The following is a 25,515-nucleotide window of genomic DNA, read 5'->3' on the forward strand; positions in this document are numbered from 1 at the left end:
AAAATTCTGCTTTCCTTCATAACAGCAAAAAACACAGCTCTCTGATGGCGCTGAAAGATAAGAAACAACTTTTCAACACCAATGGAAAATCTAATAAAGTATAGAAACAGAACCTAGAAAATACTAATTGTGTTTTTACAGTGGTGTCCACTGCAAAATGCAGTTTTTAGTTGATCACACAGATCCCAAAAAACAGAGAAATGCCACTATCTTCAGCAACAGAAATCAAAGACATTATAACCCATTACGTGACAAGCTATCAACATCAATGCCCTGCATTTTTCATAACAGAAACCCACACTAGGTTGCTATAACATAACTTGAACAAGAGCTTTGCTTACAACATAGGTTTAGCACTCCAATTACCTGATGATAAAAGATTTTCTCCCATCTTGAAATTTCACTGGCCTATACCAATCTTCTTGTCACAGCAGTTAAGTTACATGCACCTATTGGGCATTTTTCTGTAACTCACAGTGATCTTCTGAACTCAGAGGATGCAAAATACAGAATTCATACTTCTGCAGGTGCTTGGCCTTAACCACAGCAATACTCCAAGTCAGGAATCAAATCAGTTTGTCTCTCAGTGTATAACCTGGCTTATGTGGACAAGTGCTGATGAAGCGACAGAGGACCTATTCTTACTTTTGCTGAAGCCAGTAGTAAAACTCCCACTGACTTCAGTAGGAACAAAAACCAGCATCGGATCTCTGAAACTTATTATTATTCTCTACAAAGCACCACATGCATTTCCCATCAGCCCCCTGCAGAACAATGATGGTCTCTCAGCTTCCTAATAATATCACCTCATAGAAAAGCATCTCTGACTACTGGCAATAATTTAACTTCTACGACCACCTGAGGAATACTGTTTGACTTTAGAATATAACCTGATGCAGAGAAAAGAACTGGGCCCTATGGAAGAAGAACCAGGGCCAGACCAACAGTAATGACTCTATGATAACCCCATAACTAACAACAACAAAGGCAATGCCACGTTTTAAGGAGGTTTTGACAAACGTCTATTCCTCTCTGCACAACGTACATCTAAAATTTGCAGAATAATGTTTGCTTCTGTACATAGAAGCACTTACTTAGATATTTAACAGAAAATTACAATTACTTCTAATCAGTATTTATTTCATAAATATAAATTCAACACATTGTTATTCAACACATGACAAGCAAAAAGCTAGAGTTTATCTTCACCGCTTCAGGGACACTTCAGTCCTAATTATGATTTGCTCCCTGAACATTTACTAATTGGGCCTCTTGAACGAGCTGACAGACAGCACACCTAGCAGCTTCTTACTCAAGTAAGTTCTGCACAGAATGCATTAGCAACCAACTCCTAGGTCCACGGTAGAACTCAGTTAAACTTGCCTTGCTCACTACATAGCAACTACCTCAGTAGTTACAGGTGCTACTTAGCAATCTGAAGCTGAAAGTATTCTTCTGGGAAAAAGACACACATGTGGGACCTGTAGTGAGGCTTTCCAATTTAAAGAATGCTTACTTAGAAATTAACACAGCTTAGAAGGATTCTCAAGTGAAATGGGAAGTTCTGTTCCAATTCCCTTGCCAGTGCAAGCATGTCCAAAATTCAACAATGATACTGCATAGAAATGCTGCAAATATTATTCAGTTCTATGTCTGATATTTTATATCATCTCTGGATCTGTGTCTGGAAATCAGCAGCCAACAAGATTTCAGTTTTAAAAAAACATTCAGAAATACTTTACTTACTCTTTAGCTAATTAACATGCTATGACTGTGTTCATTAGAGTGAGATTATGTAGTAAAACAGCATATATTCCCTTGCTACTTCTCTGTATCAAACAGACTGTGACAGCACACTGATGCACTTGCTGTGCTGATTCTGCAGTCCATTTTATGGCCTACACAATGTCAAAAGCAAAGAGCAGCATCGTGGCAAAGTACAGGTGCTCCTATTTCTCTTTCCTAGCTGAAGGAGATTGAAAAGACTAAGCATTTGCCCTCTCTCGAGCAGCTGCTTCACAGAACATCACATGTGTAAAGACAACTTAATTGTACACATTTTATAGAAGTGAATTCCTAAATAAGAAATCAAGATTTTCTTCCAAATAAGAACTAAGGGTACCAAATAGGAACTAATTGAGAAGCAATTCGCAAGTGCTGTAGCGCCCTCTGCGGTTGATGTGCACGTTCTGCAGCTACACCTGCAAAATGATCAACTGGGACACATTCCTTGGAACGAGCAGGAGGTCGACAGTAAAATCCCTGCATGTTGAAACTCAGAAAAAGTAGCATTTCTATGACGTTATTTTACTTCTTTGAATCGCAGCAAAGTCATGCATTGATTTTTTAATTCTTCTCAAGGCACTGCCTGTTAAAGGATGCGGAAACATTTTGCTGCCGCTGTTCAGAATTGGTCACATTCCTCAGTGGTACTTCTGGCATTTACTTTCTTGGAAAGTCACAGAAAGATGCAGTGCCTCCACTGATAATCTTTTCTTATGGTTATTTCTCATATGTATCCAAAATAAACTGCATTTATAAAAAACTGTCTTAACTCATTCATCAGTGGCAGGGATGTACAGTATATTGTACAGTTCAGACATCTGCAGTATGTCTTCATTCCTTGAACTAAGGAGCCAAGAACTGGACACATATTCTAGATGCAGCCTCACCAGAGTAGAGCACTCTCTTTTTAATGCCCCCCAAGATACCATTGGCCTTTCTGGCCAACAGGGCACACTTCTGGCTCATGGATGACCTGCTGTCCGCCAAGACACCCAGGTCCTTCTCTCAAGAGCTCCTCTCCAGCAGGTTAAGTCCCTAACCTGTGCTGACATGTGGTTATTGCTCTCCAGGTATAAGACTCTGGATTTGTCTGTCCTACTACATATAATTATATTACAGATGATTTTGTATTTGCAACAAAAGCCAAAATTTAAGACTGATTAATGAATGGCCTTTCCCAATATACTTCAGTACAAGACGTCTGGAATTAAAATTATTTTCTTACTCACATTTACAAATAAACTTTTATATCTGTGAGATCCTCTTTGGAAGGAAACAAACTTCATGTTATTAAACTGCTGTTTGTTTTTCTGGTAATCTGAGTCTTCTGGATTTGGCTCTCATGAGCCCTAGGCTTTGAATATGCAACTCTGTTGGGTCTTCCAAGAAGGAAAAGTGGCTTTAATATGTCTGGTGTTAGTCCAGCTGTAATATAGTTTTCACCTGTACAGATATACATGAAACCCAGCTAGGTTGCTATTATATAGAATATCTTCAGATTAATGAATGTGTATAATGTCCTCATTTTTATACTGGGAAGAACTCTGTGCAACAAATGCATCACTCCAAGGGCCCACATCCAGCCACAGCCACAGGTGGATAAAAGGTGTATTTCTTAAACCTCACTAGATAGGTAAAAGACAAATCACAAATGTGAAATATCCTCTGTGTTGTGGACACAGATATAGGGATAATTCTGTGACATTCTTCTAAGACTGTTTTCCAATTTTTAATCAAATATTTCTAAAATATGTCATATATGTTTCTTGTGGAGTACACAAACAAATGCACATCTATTTGTACATCTATGCTTACCTGTTCTACATGCAGTCTTAGAAATCCCATTTAAATTTGATTTCTTTAAATAATTCTGAAGAACACAGTCCTGACTACCAGCATGAATTACAATAAAGCCAAGTACAGAAAAATATTTTAAAATAAAGGTTATGACTTAGTATGATTTTAAAAGGCAAAAAGTGTCCTTGTATACCTATATAAATCCACTGTATTATAAATCTCTTCTAACATTACACAACCACATGACCATTAGTCATGATCTAACGTGAATGCCATTGTTTCAAAAACTTCACAGGCTGAGATAACTGGTATTACATTTGCCAGCAGAAGGAGCCAATTTTATTCCATTAACATAAATGAAAACAAAAACTAAATTCTGTTTTTTAACAGGAGTATTCTCAGTCTTCTTTTTTTTCTTCTTTCTTTTTTACATTTATTAAGTCAGAAAAGATATTTTAAAATATTTTTCAATTGTAACTGTACTGCCTAATTTGAAGGTCTCTAGAATACTTTCTCAGTGACTCACGCTTACAAAAGTTTATTATATAAAGCTTATTATATAAAAAATAAATGTTGAAAGCAAGGCTCCTCACACGTTTCTTATCTTTTTGTCAATAATTAATTCCTTCAATTATTCAATTAATTTAGAAAGTAAACAGCTGTCCTAATGAATTTTGGTAGACTGCACACATGAAATATGAACTTAAATTAAAGCGCCTTACCTTGTGACATTTAAAGTCGTTACTCTTGTAACAAGTCTGCTTTTTGGTCCAGGAGGAGGATGGAGAATTTTCTTCTTTACTGGATGGGACAGCCACAGTTTTCTTAATTATATAATGGTCAGCAGAATGGCTTAGATAAGGACCAAATGTGTCTCCTTTCATGCTCTCAACTGAAAGGAAAAACAAAAGTGCCAATCTACAATATAATTGATTTCATTAAAATATTTTTCATGAGAAAGTATATAAAAGCACTGAATAGCAGAATACTAAATAAAATACTGTTGCTTAAACTTGCATTTGAAACTTTAAGGAAAATGTTAAGTAATTAATGAACTCATGGCTTAATATCTTTTTTTAAGTCTGGATTTTGAGGAACAGATCTTAAAAACGTGACAGAAAAAGTAACTCAGTAACTCTCTACAGTGACCTATTCTATGCTCAAAAAAAAGTAGAATTTCTCTGTCACAATGAGTTCACCAGTACTCCTCTACATCCAGTGCAGGTGTGGAGTTTGTTATGTACAGCAAAGCTAGGACATTGTTACCAATATGCTTGATTGTACTGAATACATCACTGGCTCTTTCTGTAACATTACACCCCCTAGTGCATAACAGTGGTCAATTCTCACTAAAAAGCAAACCTCCTTCATCTTGGGGATTACTTCCACCAATGATTTTAGTCACTTTCAGTTAACAGTATAGGACGCTGAGTGGACAAATTTGGGATAAAATGCAGAAATGGAATTGAAGAACTACTTTACGATAAGGGTGATGGAGCACTGGATCAGGCTGCCCAGAGGGGCTGTGGAGTCTCGTTCTCTGGAGATATTCAAGACCCATCCGATGCCTACCTGTGCAATACACCTATTGCAGGGAGCCTGCCTTAGCAGGGGGCTGCACTCAGTGACTTCCCTATGTCCCTTCTAACCCCTATGACTGTCATTCTGTGAATTTAAGAAGCCCTCCAACCACAACCCAAGACCTGCTCATAGTGCATATTTGCCATTTCTTCTTGATTCCGGCACAAACTGTTTATAGCAGATGTTTGTTTTTCCTCAACATCACCCTGACTGAAGCTCGACAGAAGGCAGGGCAATGCCTGGGCGAAAAGTCCAAGGAACGAAGGGATGTGAACAGGGCGGATAGCCTGAGCCAAAAGCAGCAGGCGTGCGGTCAGAATTAGCTGGGCGCAGAGCTGCCTCGGAGAGGGAGCCAGCACAGCTGACACTGAAGAAACTGCTTCGTCGGTTAGGAAAGCTGCCTACCAACGTCATGAAATGTACCAACTGCTGGAAAAAAACGAGGATACGTAGTTGGTGTTAAACAAACAGCTGAAGTACCTGAGCAGAGCTGGAAGGAGGGCGAGGAGGTCAGACGAGTCCCTTTGTAAATAACTGTGTGGGCACAGGAGGGTCCGAGAGATGGGCTCGGCAGCAACTCGCGCAGCAGAAAGCACGAGATGAATAACACCGCGCCGGAGCTGCACCTGCACCGGAGCACCACCTGCACCGGAGCACCACAGCCACCAGGCAGCACTGGAAGCACGTGCAATAGCAGAGCGCTTTATACAGACTCCGTGCTGAAACGTGGTGGCAGCACTGGGCGCGCTTTGCTTACGCCGGACGTGCAGAACGGACTGCGATCAAATTTTAACTCAATAAGGCTTTAAGCCCTCTTTGCCGCACGGCGCGCAAGCCCGCTACCACAGCCTCGTGCCTCGCGCCCTCGGGAAAAGGCGGGCTCGGCGCGCGGCTCCTGACGCCCACAGGCGCGCAGCAGCCCACCTCCACCTCCGCCCCGCGCCCTGCATTGGTACGGCCCGCAACCGCGACCGCCCTGCACGCCTCCTCCCTGCGGGGCGGAATGCGCCTGCGCAGAGACGATGCGGCCGGGCTCGGCCCCCGCTGCGGCGCTGACGGACGTGGTAAGCCCGCCTACCCCAGGGGGTCCCCGCGGGTGGGCAACTGCCACAGCGCCACCTCACGGCGGGGGGAGAGAGGGCCGGGCTGGAGGGCTCCCTATCTGCCCGGTTAGCGGCATGGCGAGGGTAGCCCGCCGAGCCCCTTTGCCGTTTTTCTTACGCGCGCAGCCGGCGTGGCTGCGAGGAAGGGCCCGCCACCCCGCGGCTCTCGTGGGCGGCTTGTAACAGCACTCGTGCAACGGAGGATGGCTCTGGGAGGTACGTGCCAGCGTGCCTTTCGGCTCCCTGCTTATTCACTGGCCTTGCCTCCACACCGTGGCGTTGGAAGTCAAGTTTAGCCTGAGAGAAAGCATGTTGAAATAACTTAATGACTTCTTTTTTGTCCCTAGGTAACTCTGGAAGCCATGGACATACTCTTCAGAATAAGAGGTGGCTTGGATTTGGCGTTTCAGCTAGCAACTACTGATGGTGCGTCTGTAAGGCTATCGTTGATTCTTTTACAAAATTGTTTTCTTGGCATTTTACTAGGTCATAGAATCATTTGAGTTGAAGGGACCCCTGAAGGCCACGTGGTCCCACTCCCTGCACTGAACAAGTACACCTACAGCTCCGTCAGGTGCTCACAGCCCCTCCTGCCTGACCTTGGCTATCTCTAGGGACAAGTTTTGTTTGGTTTTTTCCTAATAATTTAGCTTTTAAGGGCTCTGAGTGTAGAAGTCAATAGTGGCCAAATCTAAGTTAATGAGTTGAAGAAATACAACCGGGCATTGCATCCAGTAAAAGCTTGCTGGGCCCATAACCCAAAGGTCAATGGATCAAAGCCATCCTCAGCTAGTCTCTCATTTGATGGCTAGACTAAATAATTGCAGTGGTCTTTTCCAGCCTTAATGATTCTGTGAGATACTTTTTTAATTCCTTACTACATTCTAGGCACATGCTGATCATGTAAGTAAGGAAGACAATACTGCTAATATGCAGAAATTGCTTTGTCATATGCAGCATTGGTTCGGGTTGTGAAGAATATGTGAAACTGTTAGTAAGTCAAATTAAGATCTAAAAGACAGAAGTCTGTACCAGTAATTAAGATTTAGGCTTGCCTAAGTGTGGCTGATTTGGTTACGCATCTATCTTTTCCAAAATTTGGTCTGCAGATGAACTGTACTCTCTCTTTTTCCAAAAACTTAGTATGTTTTAGGGCAGTTGTTTGGAAAATGATCTGAAGTCAGTGATATGCAGCTCTGATTCGATCTTTCCAGGATTTACTGAAAAGATCAGATACATGAATATACAGCAGCTTTTCTATCCACAGAAGCTTGCAGGCTTGATGGGAGAATAAATGACAGTGTAGGTTGTTACTTGGAAGCTGAGGAAAACAGTATGCCTTTGTTGAGGCACACCTGCCAAGTGAAATCTTATCTTACTTTTTGTTCTCACAGTCATTTTTCTGATTATAATAGCACTTGCACTTATTTTCATTATGAAAACATCAATTAAAGAAATGTTAGTCCAGCAGCCATGACAGAAATGAGAGAATTTAATTTTATACTTACTGTGTTTCAGAAGCATCAGCAAAAAGTGCATTGAAATATGTTTTCAGTGATCTTGCAAATAAGCTGTCCTCAGATGTTCTTGTATTAAGAGTTTGCCACAGTTCAGTCTATGTGTGGCCCAACAATGGTATCAACACTATTCCAGAGCTGACTGATGATTCTGCTTGCAAGGAGATAAAACGATTTATACAGTAAGTATATTAAAAAAAAAAAAAAAAAAAGTTGTAAAGGATTAGAGCAATTTCTAGAATATGCAATTTTCTGTTGATACTTCAGCTTTGATCAAGATGATGAGACCCGACGAAAGCTTGGCAAGAAAAAGGATAAAAAGCTACAAGACATGGTACGTGTCTCACCACACTCATAATTTCTATCTGAAGACCCATCACTAAAAAGTTGTTAATCTGCCCTCCCTAGCCTTATCTGTGGAAAAGGACTTAGAAAAAACCCTTTAAAGTCATTAAGGCTCAGCATGAGTGCAGATCTATACACAGAAGTTTCAGTCTTTAACCCAGTTATTTCATTACTGAACTTCATCTCAAACTTTGTACAGTTTTCCTTTTGCCCTCTTGGAGAATGTATTGCTGGAGATACACTGCTGGTGTCTTTCTTCTGTGCAGCAGCAGGTAATCAATATTGACCTCATGTTAGAGATGACATCTTCATTAGATGCTTTGGCTCCAGTCATCGAAAGAGAAAAGAAGGAGCACCACTACATTAATATGACATTGCCAGTTGATGTTGTTGTTTCTGTTTCTCCAGAAGAAACGTGGGGAAAGTAAGTATTATCCTGAACTTGTAATTTTTTTCTATTTATTTTCCACTTTGTTTTTCTTATAAAGGATAGCTATCATCATGTATCAATTTAATAAAAGAATATGTAGTATTCATATGCTGAAATTTGACTGTAAGCAATAGTAACTCCTGTAGACACTTCTTAGTCTTGATCCTCATGAGCCACAATCCTTTTGCTACCTACAAAAAAAAAAAAAAAAGAAAATCAGTTCATCACTGTCTGATAGATGGGATAACACAGAGCCATTGCTGAGCAAGGAACTGAAAAAATACTGTAAAGATTCTTGTCATTCTTACAAGTCACTGTGTATAAAAATGAGTACATCTGATGACTGTATTCTCAGAATTATGCTAAGGGGTAGCTGAAGGTGGGAGATGCAAAGTCTTTGTATTCTTTCTTTCTGTTTTTCCCACAGGATTTGTTTCTGTTCGACACTATCATTGTTCTGCTAGTTAAGTGTTGTCCCTTACAATTCACAGGGTACAGAATCTCCTGGTGAAAGCAATTCACAAGCAATTAACTGATATGGAAAGATGCATCATGAAATACATGAAGGGAACATCAATTGTGGTACCAGAGCAGTTTCATTTCATGTTACCAGGAAAAAATCACCTTGTAACAATTTCCTACCCTACAGGTATTTCAGATGATCAACTGGAAAATTATAGAAAGGTAAAGTGTTTTCATGTAGTCAGTATACAACAAATACAAAGATAACCTAATTTTTATTTTTATTGTTATTATCACTGAAGCAAGGGTAAAGCTTTTCATTTAGCCAGTGTAGAAGTAATACTAACACATCCTGATTTTTTAATTATACATGTAGTGTAAAATTGATCTATTAAAAATTTCATAAAATGTATCAAATCCCATTTTTGTGATGAAACATAACTATATAGGATTTATTTTAGATTAAACCAATCTGTATCATATTTCTGATTCTCTGAGTTCCCTACTTCCAGATTACTTTGATCGTGGTTACTACTTCCAAGATGTAGCAAGTTGCCTGAAAGAATTAGAGTGTTTTTTTCCTGGTTGTTTTTTTTTGTTCAAGGGGTGTTGTTGCTTACAGTTGAGCAACCCTAGCTAGAATTTGAAAACAATCCTCTCATCTCCCTGTTCAGATGTGTAGAAGCTGTGGGGATTTTTCATTCTCTTTTAGGTAAAGTATTACTGAACCTAATGCTAATGTTCCTTGCATTTGCAGAGGCCTCAGATATGGGTGATACATCTTTCCTTCTCTCTCTCTCCTGTACAGTTTCATCCACTGATTGCTGAATGTTGCTCTAACTAGTGTAGTTGGACTCAGTGTTTGGTCATCTGCATAAAATCCTTTACCTGTAATACAGACAGCTTATGATTTTATAATTCCTTTCGTTCTTAACTCCTGTGGAAAAAAGGCAGTATATCTCTTTAGATGTAGTTAAATCTTGAGCTCTTCTTGCAACATAAAAATAGATTGAATCAGTTTGAACCATAAGACTTATAATTCACTGTGCACATCTTACTGCTACAGAGAAAAATACATAATTTGTTCATGTCAGGGTGTATTTTATCACACTTGAATAAGTTATTTGTTACTTGGGACGTCTTGAATGGGTCTGCAGAGGCAAGCATTGTGTAGCAAGACCATGTGAAATGACAGGCTCTTCACATGGAAGGTGAGCCTCCCTCAGCTTCCTTAGAGGCAAGGTCTAGCACTAAACATACGTGCTGAATGTTGCCTTTGCTTCGGCAACCTGTGATTAATGTCCCGTCGTGAAGTGCTCAGACAGCCACGGCCAAATCACACGCTTGCTACGGTTATCTGTGCCCAATAGATGTGTGACTTGTCTTGTCACACGCTTGTCTTGTCTTGCCATGTCTCATCATGGTTTCTCATGAGTCAAGGAGCCCCCGCAGAGCCTGATGACTTCCACAGCCCCCCTTTCACGTATTCGCTAACCATGCAAGGGGGCCCACACAGATTACGCCTGGTTACGCCTGATGACCTTGACAGCCCCCGCTTTACGTATTTCGTTGACTACATCTCTAACTTGCGTATTTTGTTAACTACAGCTGAATATCAACCTAATTACATTTGCTAAGCTATTTTGTTAAGATTGCAATTAATAATAGAGACAAAACCAATGTGATGTTTCTTTTAATCCCAAATTTCAGTTGTGCTCTTTACTTTTTGTTCTAACTGGCATGCAGGAATTGCATGAGTTGTTCAACCTGCCGTGTGACAGACCATATTTCAAGAGAGCAAACGCTTACCATTTTCCAGATGAACCATATAAAGATGGCTATCTCAGAAATCCACATTCACATCTTAATTCACCTGCTCCTGAGTCTGGTGTGGTAAGTTTAAATCAACTTCTTAAAAATGTTTTATTTCCTTAGAAATTTGTCATCAAAAGAAGTAACTTGTTTCTATACCTTTTCTTTCTCAACTGTATGATATTATCTGACTGGGTCTCCTAAGCAAAATAGTTTCTCTGCACAAAATGGAGTTGTTTTAGCATGTCACATTCCTCCATTCTCCCACCTGTCCAAATTGCACTGTCTTATAAAATAATGTACACCTTTTCAGAGGGTACTTCACATGTGTAGTACATATTTTAGAAGGTTCTCAGAACCAAAACAAGAAAATAAAGCTATGAATAGAGATGTTTAATAGGCAAAAGAAGAATGATCACGGGCAAATAAGAAACCTTCAGTTCTTCTAAAGACTCATAACTCCCTAACTGAAAGTACAGCCCAGGTGACAGCAGTACAGCTTCCTCTGAAAACTGATCCTACAGCGATCAGATTCATTTGTATTATCTGTGTGTGTGCAGGTTTATTTGGTGCATGGCACATACAGTTACCATCACTATATGCAAGATCGGATTGATGACAGCGGCTGGGGCTGCGCTTATCGGTCTTTGCAGACCATCTGTTCTTGGTTCAAGCAGCAAGGTTACGTTGATGCACCTATACCAACACACAAGGAAATTCAGCAGGTACAGAACGCTTGGGCAGATCAATTCTTTTATACCTATTGACTTAATCTAGGAAAGTTTGTGAAAATTCTCTTTAAATGGCAAATTGTGCAGCAACAGAAGGTGCAGTAGTGCCTTCTACAAGGATGGGAGCATGCTTGCAAAGGTATTGGTCAGGATTTAGTTGAGAAAGCAGTATGGGAAAAAGTAGCTTACCTCCTTCTAAAGGCTAGCAGAATCTCGAGAACGGTCAGCAAAATAGAGATGCTGTACCTATGGCTGCTAACCCTTAAATGACTGTGAGGAGGGGTGGGCCCAGGGTCTGCCTCAGGTTGCTCTGGTGCTGCCTGGGTTACCTGTGACCTCCTCACCTGGTGCTCAATCACTGGTTCAGGCCAGGACTCAGCAATTCCCATACACAGATTAATGTATTTTCTGTTTGATATTTTAAATTAACCTCTTAAATTGAACTATAGTACACCATTAGTTTTAACAAAATTGATAGTAGGAGAGCTATCTCCGAATGTTTGTGTACAAATAAGTTTTATTAAAATAGTTTTCTAAGTATTTCCTTGGATTAGTGTTCTGCTAGCAGTTCTGTTTATAACGTTTTTAGTATTTTTGCCAAATGAAAGAGAACAAAGGATGCAATCTGTCATATTAAAATCAGTTTTAAAAGAGACTTCTGTCTGCAGTGACAGCAGTTCCCAGATGTTATGCATTGATTTACTGCTTTCTTTTGCAGTTTCGCCTTTGAAAGTAGCAGGCTTCTTCTGTTACTTGAACCTTCCTTTCCTTCATTTTCTTTTTTGAATTTGAGTATGTTCATTTCTGTTCACAGCACTGAAGAAAAAGTGTAGGCTTGGTGACGAAAAGTTGTATGCCTAGCAAAAAATACCACAGTTATTTTCAGCCTTCTACAAACAGCATTTTGTATTACATTTATTTACTTAATATCTTAACAAAGTTTGGTTCACTGAATGAAATGGCTTCCATCATACCTAACAGGGATGTAAGCAATAAAAGAAACACTGGATTTCCCTAGCATTTCTCAGTCCATCCCCAAACGTAAAATCAGCTTATATCTGTATGTTCATGTAGCATGTCAGACTTCTAGAAGAGGGCAGAAGCCTTGAGGGAGACTTTGTGGGCTACATATCCCAAGTGGAAAAGGCATCTCAAGTATTGCATGCAACACATAAACTTCCAAACTGAACAGAGTTTATTTTAAATGCCAAGTCTCAGTGTTATGTGGAGGGCCTCTTCCTCAGGCTACTGTTTTTTGGATTCTTTTCTGAGATGCCTTGAATCCAGGCACTTCAGTCTGTGAAGTGGCTTCTCCACTGCAAACGGTATGCTCAAATATTACACAGCTCAGCATCTCAGACCGAAGTCTGCCTATGAGCCCAACTCCATTTTCTCTTCTTACTGATATTGTTCTGTATTGGCATCCAAGTGACATTGCCAAAACTAAACCACAGTGAATGAATTCAGTAACCATCTGTTTGCTTTTGACTGGCAAGGTCATAACATTTGTATTTATATGCCTATTTCTTTCACACAAAAAACTGGTCGAATAGTCAGCTATATGAGTTTTGCATTGCTTCTTTGTATCAATGTTGCGAAGGCGCTGGTTGATGCTGGAGACAAACCTGCAGCATTTGTTGGGTCACGGCAATGGATTGGTTCAATTGAGGTGCAGCTTGTTTTGAATCAACTCTTCGGAATAACGTCAAAAATACTATTTGTCAGGTAAGAACCCATGTATTTTCAGTAGTTAGGTAATTATTAAAGATATTTTCTGTAAACTGCTTAACTATCTACAAACTGATGTGCAACAATTCAGCCTATTTCCCTTCCATCTGCAAACACAATTTTTGGAACAACAGGAACACAGTCCATCAATCATGAGGCACACACTGACAGTAAATTATTACCCTATCCAGTGGAGAATTGAGGCAAATTGCTGGGCAGCCTGGAAGTAGTGCCCTCCACCCTAGATTTGTATGACATTAAAACAAGGGATTTATTTCCCCTCTGACAATCTGACACTTTTATGTGCAATAAAGAACCCTATGAATACATTTAGCAGAAAAAGGATAGTGTTCAGTATCTACTGGAAATAAAATTACTGGATTTCTACCACTTGGACAGCAGTAAGCGGAATAACAAATCTCTGAGCACTCTGTGATAAATAAAAATAATGAAATAGAGAATGTATGCTAACCTAGCCTGTATGAAAATTTGATTCAAAGTATTAGTCATTAGTTATATTTATTTAGACTAAATGCCACTGTGGATATTCAAAAAGAACATGTAACCTTGGTGACATATATTTTTAATGGTAGGAAAAAAGTTTGTTTCTTCAATGTTTCCTAATGCTTTATACAGCCAATTTTAATCTTTTTGTTCGTCAGCTTGTATTTGCAAATAGATATCCACCTGTTATTTATAACAGCTGTGCTAGTGGGAAGTTTTTTCTTCCTGTGCATAAGAATACAGAGCATGTGCCCTTGTGAACTGCTTGGAGTTGCTCACCGTTCTGCTGCAAGGGAGCAGCAATGTTTGTCAGGACTGTGAAATGCCAGCCTCACTAGCATGCTGAGGAGAGATGTCATGCTATCCTGTGCCAATGACCAGCTCAAAAAGGCTGCATTTTTCTCTTGGACTTACTTTCAGCTGGCACCTGTAACTCTTTCTTTATGCAAATAGGGCTCCACAGCTCCATCAGCAACAGCACTGCCAAATCCATTATAATAAATGCACCATACCATTTCCCAGAGTTCCAGCTTTACACTCTGTGTTTAGTCCATCTCTCCAGGAACTGGTGAAGCAGACTCCTAGTTTGTGTTTTAAAAACGCTAGTGACAATATGAAGAAATATAAAGACAAGATATTAACATCTGTATGTATTTCCTTGCCTAGCTTCTGTCGCCTCTTTCGGAAGTACAGCCTTCTGAGGACATTATGAGTCTCCTTCAGAAGCATGTGAGCTCTGAATCATGGAATGTGTACACACAGTATGTGTACAGCTTACTCTTCCATGTAGATTTATTCTTTGTAGCAGAGTTGAACAGGAAAGTAGGGAAATTAAGCAGGCAAAGTTCAGTGTTGCTTTGACTGGATTACTAACGATATTTCAGATACGATTTTTTAAAGGCAGCTTGGATATGAGTATTGCAATTGCTTGTGTAATTGAAGTGGAAAGCTATCTTAAGACACATCAATATAAACACCTTTATTGGTGCCTTATTTTTATTGGGCTCTGATGAAGTTGTGTTACTTCCCCTTGCTGACACATGTTGCTAGTCTGGTGCTTTTTTTTATCTCTTGAAGGGAGCCCTTGGGGTTTACTAGCTATCCCCAGTGTGAGACAAATAGCAGAAACATGACAGAACAAGGGTACTCCAGGTGCTTCAGTGGCAGTGAGGCTTATAGTGAATTCAGTAGCCCAGCCAGAATCTCTGAAGTTGTTTAAAGAATGCTTTTTTCCACCTTGTCCCAAGAGATTTACGCAGAAAATTTCTAAACCACAACAGCCTCTTCCTAATCAGTTACCTGTGCAGTTAATGAACGTGATGAATAATTTAAAAAACTAAGCCTTGTTGATGACAGATCTAACGTTCTATTTCTTACCTAGCCAGGGTTCTGAACTCGCTTTGCAGGGAAGAGAACTTGCTAATCATTTCAAGACTGAAGGAACACCAGTTATGATTGGTGAGTACTGGAGTATCACAGAATGCCAGTCAGTGTTCAAGGCCTTCCTCTGTTGAACTTCATTTCAATCAGTACTCAGAGTACTAAAAGTACTCAGTTGGTACTAGTAGTTTACAAGAGCTAGTCAAAACCCCCAGTGAATTAAAATAACGCTCTTCTCCAAGGAGCCTAGAAAACCATGCAATTTAGTCTGCCTGGTATCTTTGTCATTCAATATTTCCTTCAACAAAAATCAATCTGAATGGTGTCCTCAAAGGCTGCTTTTAAAGTCAGAACGTGAGAGAAGCTGACTTCTTTAGAAGTTCCATCTCGGTAGATGGGCAATTGATCATGCAGTTCCCCAGAATTTCCCTCCTCAGAAGAGTAGTGTTTACCTGGCTTTAAGGAGAGAAATATCATTCTTTATCCAAATTCATCATAGGACCAGTATGCGTATTTAAATAATCTAAAATGTTGGTGTCATTGCAAATATCATTCATAAGAACATCTTAATTTTAATGAGAGTATTTCAAGAAAACCAGTAGTAAAAAAAAATGAAAAATAGTTTTATTTATTACTACTACTTTTATTTCCAACTTGTGTTGGAATCTCAGTGAAAAAAAATGAACAATTTGTTTTCCTCCTGTGTTAGGTGGAGGTGTTTTGGCTCACACAATACTAGGAGTGGCGTGGAATGAAATAACAGGGCATATAAAATATTTGATTCTAGACCCACATTACACTGGAGGAGAAGACCTGCATGTTATTTTGGAAAAGGTGAGACTTCATGTACGTGTGTACACACACACATCTATGAATGTATATATGTTGTTATATAATGCATGGTCAATTAGAAATTGGCCATTCTGTAAGTTCTCCATAGAGAAGTGGGTTCCCATGGGAAGTGCAGATCCCAGTTAATCTGCATACATGTTAGCTATTGTTAGTTTCTGAAATGTAGTGGTCCTGGAGACAATGTACTGGGTCACTAACTGTGTAGAATTATTGCAGCACAAACAAATGTTCTCTGTCAGAGTATGTCTGTCCCTCCTTTGCATTGGAAACGCCTCATTTAATGACCTCCTATTCTGTAAACTTAAAAGTTTAGCTGGACTGATTTAGTAAATCATGATCAACAGCACACCTTAAATTAAGAGCTCAGTTTGGCTCTGATCAATTTCTAAGGAAGGCAGAAGTTCCTCAAGAGAAGAGAAATTAGAACTGTGAGAATGACAGTGTTTCAGAACAGCATTACTCTCTGCAGCAGCAGAAGGCAGTGGGATATAGAAAGAAGAGATGCTGCTTTTATTAAGATAGATCTTAATTTAACAATGGATACGAAAGACAGAACTCATAGCAGATTTAAATTGTGTCTTTTCTTTTTCTTGGCCAGGGCTGGTGTGGTTGGAAGGGCCCGGACTTCTGGAGCAAGGATGCCTATTACAACCTGTGCCTACCTCAACGACCAAAAACTATTTAAATCCCGGTCTTATGCAAGAACATGCTTAGCCAGAGTACTAGCAGGCCTAGAAGTAACTGTCTTTTTAGTTAGCAGACTAATATTTTAAATTGATCAAAACCCAGCTGAAATAGAAATGTTACATATATAATTTAAATCAAGACATTTGTGGTTTTTTTTTTTTATGAAACCTCAAAGAATAAGAGAGTTTTCTGCTGTGAATGCATTTTTTTTTTTACAAATTATTAAGTAACTACTACTCTTTCCTTCCTTTTGGCTAAGATAACTTTGTTTATATAACAATTTTATTACGCTTAAAAGCTTTAGAAGTTAAATGTCTGATCCTGTTATTTTATGAAACTCTTTCCTGCTGAAAAAAATTGTACTCTTACCTTTCATTTTCTGTAGAGCCAGGTGGATTTCACAGCATGAGTCTATTCAAAGCCATTCATTGCGCTCACTGTTGATAATGGTATTTTAGATGAGGATTAAGGAAAAAAAATAATTCTATATGAACTGAATTTTATGAACTTTTGCTCTCATTTTCACAGGAAAAGTATGAGAGACTTAATTATTATATGCTTATTTGTTTATAGCTGTATGAATACAAACATTGTAGGAAAAAGCAAAACAGCGGTCTTCTGTTAGAAGTGAAAATAAATGAGTTTTCCTTCTCCTCAGAAGGAGACAATGTGACAGCAGCACACATCAAGCCATTCCATTCATTGTCCAGTCAAATTCTGTCGGCCCTTGGATTCCCATTAATTTGACTTTGGGATTACAAGGCATTTCTTTTGTCAGCCAGGAGACCAAGACCTGTGGTATGAACAAACAAATGTTCTACTGTCATCAGTGCAGTAGGATACTTTCATGATACAAGTAAAACTGCCATCTTTGTTAGCTTCTCCATCTGACAATCTCTGAGAATAACATGGAAAAAAAAATTGTGGGGAGCCTTCTGAGTGCCATTCTACACAATACTCATTTTTGGCAGCAGCATAATCTTCAATATGTATGTATCTGCTAACAGCTTATGCAACACCAAATTTATTTATGTAACTGCTAAAATGGTGTTGGGTTTTTTTTTGTTGTTGTTTTTAAGTTACTACAGAGGAGTTTTTTCACTCAGAAGAGGGTGGTGACACACTGAAACAGGTTGCCCGAGGAGGTTGTGGATGCCCCATCTCTGGAGGCATTCAAGGCCAGGCTGGATGTGGCTCTGGGCAGCCTGGTCTGGTGGTTGGCGACCCTGCATATAGCAGGGGGTTGAAGCTAGATAATCATTGTGGTCCTTTTCAACCCAGGCCATTCTATGATTCTGTGATTCTATGACTTGAACACACAGCATGTGGTGTGTGTAACTCCAGCATGCAGGCGTACAGCAGTTTGTACCATGAGTATGTGCTGTGTATTTACAGCCTTAGCAGCCACACTGAAGTGGAAAAAATGCTCTGTAAATCACACATTCTCAGCAGGTTAACACTGACATGGCTAAATAGAGCTGAACTACCCAACTTCGGCACCGCCAAGCTCAAGGAGAGCGAAGCATTGTAAGGTGCCAGATTTTGTTGCCGTATGAGTCGGGATTCTTCCAGGCAAAGCTAAACACACCAGCCAGCCCCACTCCCTTCCAACGTCGGGCCCGCGAGCAGCACCGCCCCGCCTTCCCCCGTAGGGCGCCCGGGGCGGGCAATAACGGCGCCCGGGGCGGGGCGGGCCGCCATGGAAGTGCGCAGCGAGGCTGCATGCCTGCCGTCGGGTACGGACTCGGGCAGGTTCCTTCGCGGAAGGCCTGGGACGGCTGCGTCTGTCCCTGTGCCCTTCCTTCGCCGTGTGGTGGTGTTTCCGCCTCTGTCAGTGCGCCATCGTGCAGGCACCCGCGTCATGCATAGCACTCTGTTTCGTCTTCCTTTTGTTTTAGTTTGCTTACTGTCCCCTTCTTCTGGGAAAAAAAACAAAACCTAAAACGTCTGCTTATTTCTGAGCAGGGGACGACAGCCATGCTGCCTCGCTGGCAAGGAGAGCAGAAGATGGAGATCCCTGGACGTGCTTTCTAAGAGGACAGCGGTACTATGAAGAGGTTGGGGTTTTCCTTTTTTAAAGTCAGACATTAAATGACTACATTCAGTTTTAGGGGTAAATGACACCATAAAAAACAACAGGAGATGCCTGTGCCTGTTTTTTCCCATGGCAATCACCAGATGTTCCCACTCTTGCACAGCTGCCTCCCGAGCTGAGTCTTGGCCAGCTGAGTGTCCGAACAGCACCCGCTGTGCTTTGTGTTGTGGGGCAGTGGACTCGGTTCTGCCAGCAGTGCAGGAAGGGGCATCGGTTAGCCAGGTTTGGGGTTGGCAGCGGGAGCAGGTGGGCATCTTCCTCGTGTTCCATGCAGGTGCTCCATGCTTTCATTATTGCCTTTGACAAGAGTAAAAGTGGCACCAAGGAGGGCAGGCTTGTCTGTTTCTTCAGCTGGCACAGATGTCCATGTTACAAACTGTTGTCCACCCTTCAATTTTCTGCTCGAGCAGTTTCCATTTCTGTATTTTAGAGCATACATCTGTATTGCCTAAAAATGCATGCTCTCATAGCACTGCAGATGTTAGAAGAAAACAGCACCCGATCAGAGCCCTGATACGCCTCACTCACAGCACTGAGTTCAGAGGAAAAGTGAGAGTACAAGTGCTGCCACACTTCATTATCTGACACATCATCTGGCTGTAAGTAGGCACTGTTTTCCCCTTTCAGAGGAGTGGACTGTATGAACATCGGGCATTTCTTCATTGTGAAGTGTCTTGCTGTCCTGCAGCTGCTCACTTCTAAGCTTTGGCAGTCTGGTGTTGTTTTACCAAACCATACAAGATATACTTGGTTTTATTTAGTATTTTTCTATGCCTACATACCAATGTTTTAGTAAGAGCACCAGTTTGTCAGTTAGCTCTTACATTGCAATTGTTTTATTGTGTACTTCTAAATACATTTTCTTCTTCAATCCATTGCAGGAGCAAATGCTCTTTGAGATTTTTTCTAACAAGTGCAAGCAGGTGGAGAAACCATATTTCATCAGGAAACCAAGTTTATTCAATAAACCTAGTGAATCCTATTATATTCTTACCCTGTCACAACGGCAGAACATGTGAGGTCATTGTGGAAGGCAGAATGGGGTGAGCGAGTTGTGGGTGAGGTGATAAGACAGACTGCAGAATCCTTGGGCTTATGTTGTCCTGCACATGCCTTGTTTTTAGTACGTATGTTGGGGAAAAAAACAATACTGAAGACAAAAAACAAACCCATAAAGTAGTAAAGGCAAAAGACTAAATTTGAAGGGCGGAAGCAGTTGTTTGAACTGTATGCCCTTCCCCTCTCCTGGATGAGTTCCGTGTCAAGACATTGTGGTCCACTGAAGTTTACCATCAAGTGGAGCTCTCTTGAGTCTGGTGCATGTTTATTCTCAGCACCTGTTTCTCGTGCATTTGCATATCACTACTTATATTTCGGTGTTTGTTTTTTTTGTACATATACCTGAAAACAATAAAACCTTAGATGGAAGTGCTTCCATCATTTCCCAGTGTTCTTGTAGTTGCTAACTCACTCCATTTTCTGCCACTTCAGTGGTTGCATTTTGTTTTGTTCTTTTTTGTGAGTGAAATGCTCCAGTCTGAAAATCGGCATGAGGAGATCGACTGAAGAGGTAAGCTGTACTCCTCATTTGGTGTACTGTATCTTCATCCTTCTTTCCCAGGGGAGGTATGAAGAAGCATTCGTACAATTCGAAAAAAACAAGGACACAGATTTTCAGGCACTGTATCAGCTTGGTGTAATGCATTACGATGGACTAGGCACTAATAAGGACCCTGTGAGTAATCTAGTTTTACTTTTTACTTTTCTTCTAATAGCAATTTTTAATTACTAAAAGGTTCTTTATAAACTTGATAGTTTAAGATAAATAAGTCATTGACTTAGAAATAGTTTCATAAGGTACAGATGCTCACAATCATCATCAAAGGAGGCATCTGGGCTGTAGAAATTTTCAAAACCAGGTACAATGAAACAGGCTTATTTGAAAAATACACGTGGTAATTTTTGTTTTAAAGTACCACTTCTAAGACTTTGTACTCTGTATGGAAGCAATGTCGCTTGTTTAAAAATTGTTATTAATTTGTTAATATTTAACAAGCAGTGTAGATAAAAATGGAATCTGTAAAAATAGAAATCAGACAACTGTATTTCCAAGTGTAAAGCATCGCTATATCCCAGAATTAGCTCCTTAAACCATCAAAGCACTTTAAAGACTTCTGTTGTTACCATGTTAGGCACAGAGAAAGTCATGCTCTGTGAAAATGTTAGATTTCGTGTAGAAGCACATCTGTTTGTTTGACTTGCAAATAGCCAGCATCTTTGCTAAGTGGTGCAGCATTTCTGGTGTTCTGGAAGTAAGGCAAGAAGAGAGATGAAGTTACAGTGTCCAAGTGGAATCATAAAATGGCTTGAGTTGGGAGGGATCCCAAGGACCAAGCTGCAACCCACCTGCCACAGGCAGGGCCGCCAACCTCCAGATCTGGTCCCAGACCAGGCTGCCCAGGGCCCCATCCAACCTGGCTTTGATCACCTCCAGTAATCTTTGAGGGTGCACTAGAAAATAAAGCTTTATGTATATTATAGAATAATAGCCATTTAAAAGCAGCATTTGTTAGAATACTTATAAGACAATTCAATTTAGACAAAAATATAATTGTTTTCAAAAAATTGCAAATGTGGAAGGTATTTAGGTAAATGAGATGTCAGAATCTCACTGATAGCCACACTGTCCACACACATTTAAGAGAGGCTTTACAGTCGAAATGTAATGATTTTAACACCTCAATTGTAGGAAAAGGGAGTGGAATACATGAAGAAAATACTCTACTCTGATTCCCCAGAGGCAAGACACTTAAGGTTTGCAGCTGCGTACAATCTTGGCAGAGCACATTATGAAGGATATGGTGTTAAGCATTCAACTGAAGAGGCTGAAAGGTGATTGCAGACAGTAATTTTTCTGATGAGTTGGAGATGCTGAGATACTGCTACTGAACTTTCTTTGTCTCTGTTTTCTTAGGTTGTGGCTTATTGCTGCAGACCATGGGAATCCAAAAGCAAGCGTGAAGGCCCAGAGTACTTTAGGAATGCTTTATTCCATGCCAGATCTAAGGGATCTGAAGAAGGTAAAGCCCACTTGCACCCTTTACAAATTTCATGAGTCCCAACTAATTTTGGATTTCACAGAAAGATCGTGGCAGTATATTTGACTCTTTAAAACTGTATTCTAAGCAATCCTAGACATTGTCATTCATTTAAGCCCATACAAGGAGATGGTCAGTACCCCTCCCTTTGGACTGGCTTGACACTGCTTGCTGAGATTTCTGTTTAGTAGGAATATCAGAGAGAAGGATAGAGTGGATTAAAATTTTGGCAGCCTTGATGCCCTTCAAAAATGAAAGAGGTGTTTCTGGTTGACAGCTCTCAGTAATTGATGCAGGTTTAAAAGCCTTCTGGAGACTGCTTTCTTTTACATATAAGCACTTCTTACTGACTGGTTGATATAAAGGGTTTTAATGAAACGGTATGCAAGACAACCAGTTGAAGTGAATACATCATCACATCAGAAGTTAATTAGATAATGCAAAGCATTTGTTGAGATAAACAGGAAACAACTTTGTGCCTCTTGCTTAGGCCTTTTTCTGGCACTCAGAAGCATGTGGCAACGGAAGCCTGGAATCACAGGGTGCACTTGGTGTTATGTATCTCTATGGACAAGGTATACGCCGGAACAGTAAGGCTGCTCTGAAGTGCTTGAAAGCAGCAGCAGAAAGAGGAAACATCTATGCTCAGGGCCACCTTGTGGAGTATTATTACAGTAGAAGATTCTTCTCAACAGCTGCTGCCATAGCCAAAAGGTTAACTTTGATTTATTTCTCATTATTTTCATATAAGATGATGGACCTTACTTTACTACTTACCTTTACTACTTAAATGAAAGGGGTTATTAAGTTCATAAACTTGTATTAAGATCAGGAGACATTTGAGATAATGAATTGCAAGACCTCATTTTTAAGGGGGAATAGCAGACCACTGCCAAAATTAAGTCAGTAGGGTTCTCAGTTATTCAGAACAGATGAACTTTTCTTCCTGATGCTGTGAAGCAAACCAGTCTTGAATTAGTCTCAGGTAGAGCCCTGTCTTCCTGTCTCCTTGTCCACAGTCTGGGCCGGGCGCCTATTTTAAACCCCTAGAAGTGTTCTGTTCTCCATAGCCTCCATTTCCATGACATTTCTGCCCGCTATCTCTTGCCTTGTCACTGGTTGGGAACCCACAGTAATCCCTCTGAGCAGCATAGCCTGGGACCTAGAGGTGGCTGCTGCAAGTGGTGCCAAGCCACCGCACTTTAGCTTTGCATCGCTTGCTGCTTATTGGGATGCATACTGCATATGCACTTTTTGAGCCTGAACCACACAATAGTCATCATCTGCATGCAAGTGGTTTCTGTAATTACTTGACCCCTGTATATGCCACTGCATAGCAGCAGCTCTGGTAATTCAGCAGTAGTTCAGCAGCGAGTGCTGTTTGCTCTGCTCATTGCTGAATGGTCTTCTCAGAGAAAGCCGCTTTGTTTTCTGCTTGTGCTGCAAATGTGCTGATGGCTGTTCAGTCTGGGCTAGCTGGTCTTTTGGAACGTGCGCCTTCCAGGCAGTTGACTTCAATTGTGGCTCACAATAGCATTATCTAACGCTTAAATCCTACAACAGGACTACAGAAAATGACAACATCGAGATGCTAGCAACAATGACTGGTTGTCTCCCTGCATATGCAGCCAAAGGGGTTGCTATAGCTGCCTTCTACCTGGCTAGGTGCCTCCATCTTGGCCGAGGCACAGAGAAAGATGAAGCTGCTGCTAAAAAATACTATTCTAAGGTAAGCTGGTCAGGTGCTGGAATGGACTGCCCAGGAAGGTGGTGGAGTTACCATCCCTAGAGGTGTTCAAGGAACATTTTGGCAATACTGGCAATAGGTGAACGCTTGGACTGGATGATCAGAGAGGTCTTTTCCAACCTTGATGGTTCTATGACTCTAAAGCCTTGCAGCCTAACTTATATCTCCTGAGATTGAGTGATGCCTTGGATGTGAGTCTTTAAACTTGCTGTTTTGTTTTATGAAAGGCTCTAGCTTAAATAATATTTTTAAATACTCTGCAAGAAAATGAAGAGTAATAAAATTATATTGAAAACCACTTCATAGCTTTGAAGGATACTGTCTGCCCACTTGCTTCAACAAACAAGTCATACTGTCAAATAAAAAATTCCGTGGAAGTCAGCACAAAGCTTAGTAAGTTGGAAGATGGAACTCCCTAAATTATTCAAGTAATTTTATCATTTTTATTACATTTTTATTGATCGAGGAGCTACTAACAGTGATACATAGGGGAAAAAACAGATCACATTTCCTAAATAAGCGCTGATGTTGAAGGAAGATTTACTACCTGAGAAAGAAGACTAATAATGCCTTCTGAAAACTAAATTACATTAGTGATGCCTAAAAGTAAAGGCAAGATGATGATGCTAACTGGAGGGAGCGTAGAAGCAGTCCTGCTAAGATGCTCTGTGATTTCTGCATACAGAGATCATTTGTTTCTGCAAGTAAAATACTTCAGGGCCCAACTGAGTGCAGTCTAAATAAATGAAGAGTTATTTATGCAAATGTTAAGCTAGCAGCTGGCAACTTCTGTGGCTCCTTACTCACGGCAGCCACTGATAGAAAAGGCTTAGCAGAGTAGGCAAGCATTCAGCTGAATTCATAATTTAAAACATTTTGGGTTTTTTTGCTGTGAAAAGCCTTTCAGAGGATAGGTTGAGATCAGGAAAGAAACACAAGGTTGGCCGCTGTGAACACTTTCCCCAGTAGTCCTAGATAAGAAGGTGTGGAAAAAGTACACCAGCATTCCATTACTGCATGGTGTAATGCGGGTATGGTCCTTCCCCCTTGTCTTCTGCCTAGTCTAGCATTACAGGCAGAAGATTACAGCTTTCACTCACCATTCACTAGCAACGTATATGCTACTGATAAGTAAGCATCACTAACTGCTCAGTATAAAAATAAATTATATCTGTTGATTGGTGCCATGCATCTCTACATCTACAGTCCTAGAGAAGGGACAGGCCACATAAAGGAGTCAAAGTAAAAGTTAAAGGGCAGTTGTAAAACCTGAAGACTGGAGTTGTGGGTACGTTCAGTTTCTTTTGTACCTGAAAAATCATTGTTGTTAGTCATTGTGTTATTCAACTAAACTGAAAATAGTGAGGTTTCTTTTGTTTTTAATAACTGCACAGCTGCAGTTTTTGGCCTACTGTTTTTTTTTACCCAGCTTTGAAACAGACGTATATGATGGAACTGAACGAAAATGACCAGTCTGTAAGCAGATTTAGGGTGCTGGTGGTGGTGCCAGCCGAACCAATGGTATTAAAAAAAATGAAACTAAGGCTAACAATTGGAGTTGAGCATGCTCATTTTCAAGTATTGAATTTTTCTGATGTGAAATACAAAAATTTACAGCCTTACTAGTGTTGTATTGGCAGTGTACAATTTTTTTTTGGCTACAAGCTAGTACTTCATGTTCTTTGTTTTCAAAGGCTTGCCTTCTGGATCCTGATGTTGCTTCTGAGCTTGAACTGAAAGCTAATCTTGGAAGAATTTAAGTGTTTCCTTCAGTTCTGGCAGGTATTAGACAAACTTCCTACAATAAGTCATTTTTAATATTCAATTACAGACTGTTCACTTAGTGCTTGAATTTCTAATT

The 25,515-nt window shown here is 40.3% G+C and overlaps 2 protein-coding genes across 5 annotated transcripts; both read left to right on the forward strand.

Annotated features, from left to right (window-relative positions):
• Nucleotides 1-6,185: 6,185 nt before the first annotated feature.
• UFSP2 (UFM1 specific peptidase 2) lies at nt 6,186-16,712 on the forward strand (the record flags this gene model as incomplete). Of its 4 annotated transcripts, none has more annotated exons than XM_079534369.1 (12): nt 6,186-6,263; nt 6,614-6,692; nt 7,785-7,965; nt 8,051-8,117; nt 8,395-8,552; nt 9,050-9,242; nt 10,767-10,913; nt 11,393-11,557; nt 13,164-13,288; nt 15,177-15,253; nt 15,885-16,009; nt 16,626-16,712. In XM_079534369.1, the coding sequence occupies 12 exons, from the start codon at nt 6,186-6,188 to the stop codon at nt 16,710-16,712; spliced, it is 1,482 nt and encodes a 493-aa protein (XP_079390495.1). The 4 variants fall into 4 exon arrangements, with proteins under 4 accessions (XP_079390495.1, XP_079390496.1, XP_079390498.1 ...); XM_079534370.1 differs by having other exon boundaries at nt 6,186-6,227; XM_079534372.1 differs by having other exon boundaries at nt 6,186-6,227; nt 8,401-8,552.
• Nucleotides 16,713-18,747: 2,035 nt separating this feature from the next.
• LRP2BP (LRP2 binding protein) lies at nt 18,748-25,414 on the forward strand (the record flags this gene model as incomplete). The annotated part of the gene is made up of 7 exons (XM_079534293.1): nt 18,748-18,771; nt 20,431-20,544; nt 21,559-21,701; nt 21,784-21,889; nt 22,398-22,621; nt 23,471-23,636; nt 25,349-25,414. Exons 2-7 carry the CDS (start codon nt 20,509-20,511, stop codon nt 25,412-25,414), a joined length of 741 nt encoding a protein of 246 aa, XP_079390419.1. The 5' UTR covers nt 18,748-18,771; nt 20,431-20,508.
• Nucleotides 25,415-25,515: the final 101 nt, after the last annotated feature.

The sequence above is a fragment of the Tetrao urogallus genome (assembly GCF_951394365.1).
Source record: "Tetrao urogallus genome assembly, chromosome: 4".
NCBI lineage: Eukaryota > Metazoa > Chordata > Aves > Galliformes > Phasianidae > Tetrao > Tetrao urogallus.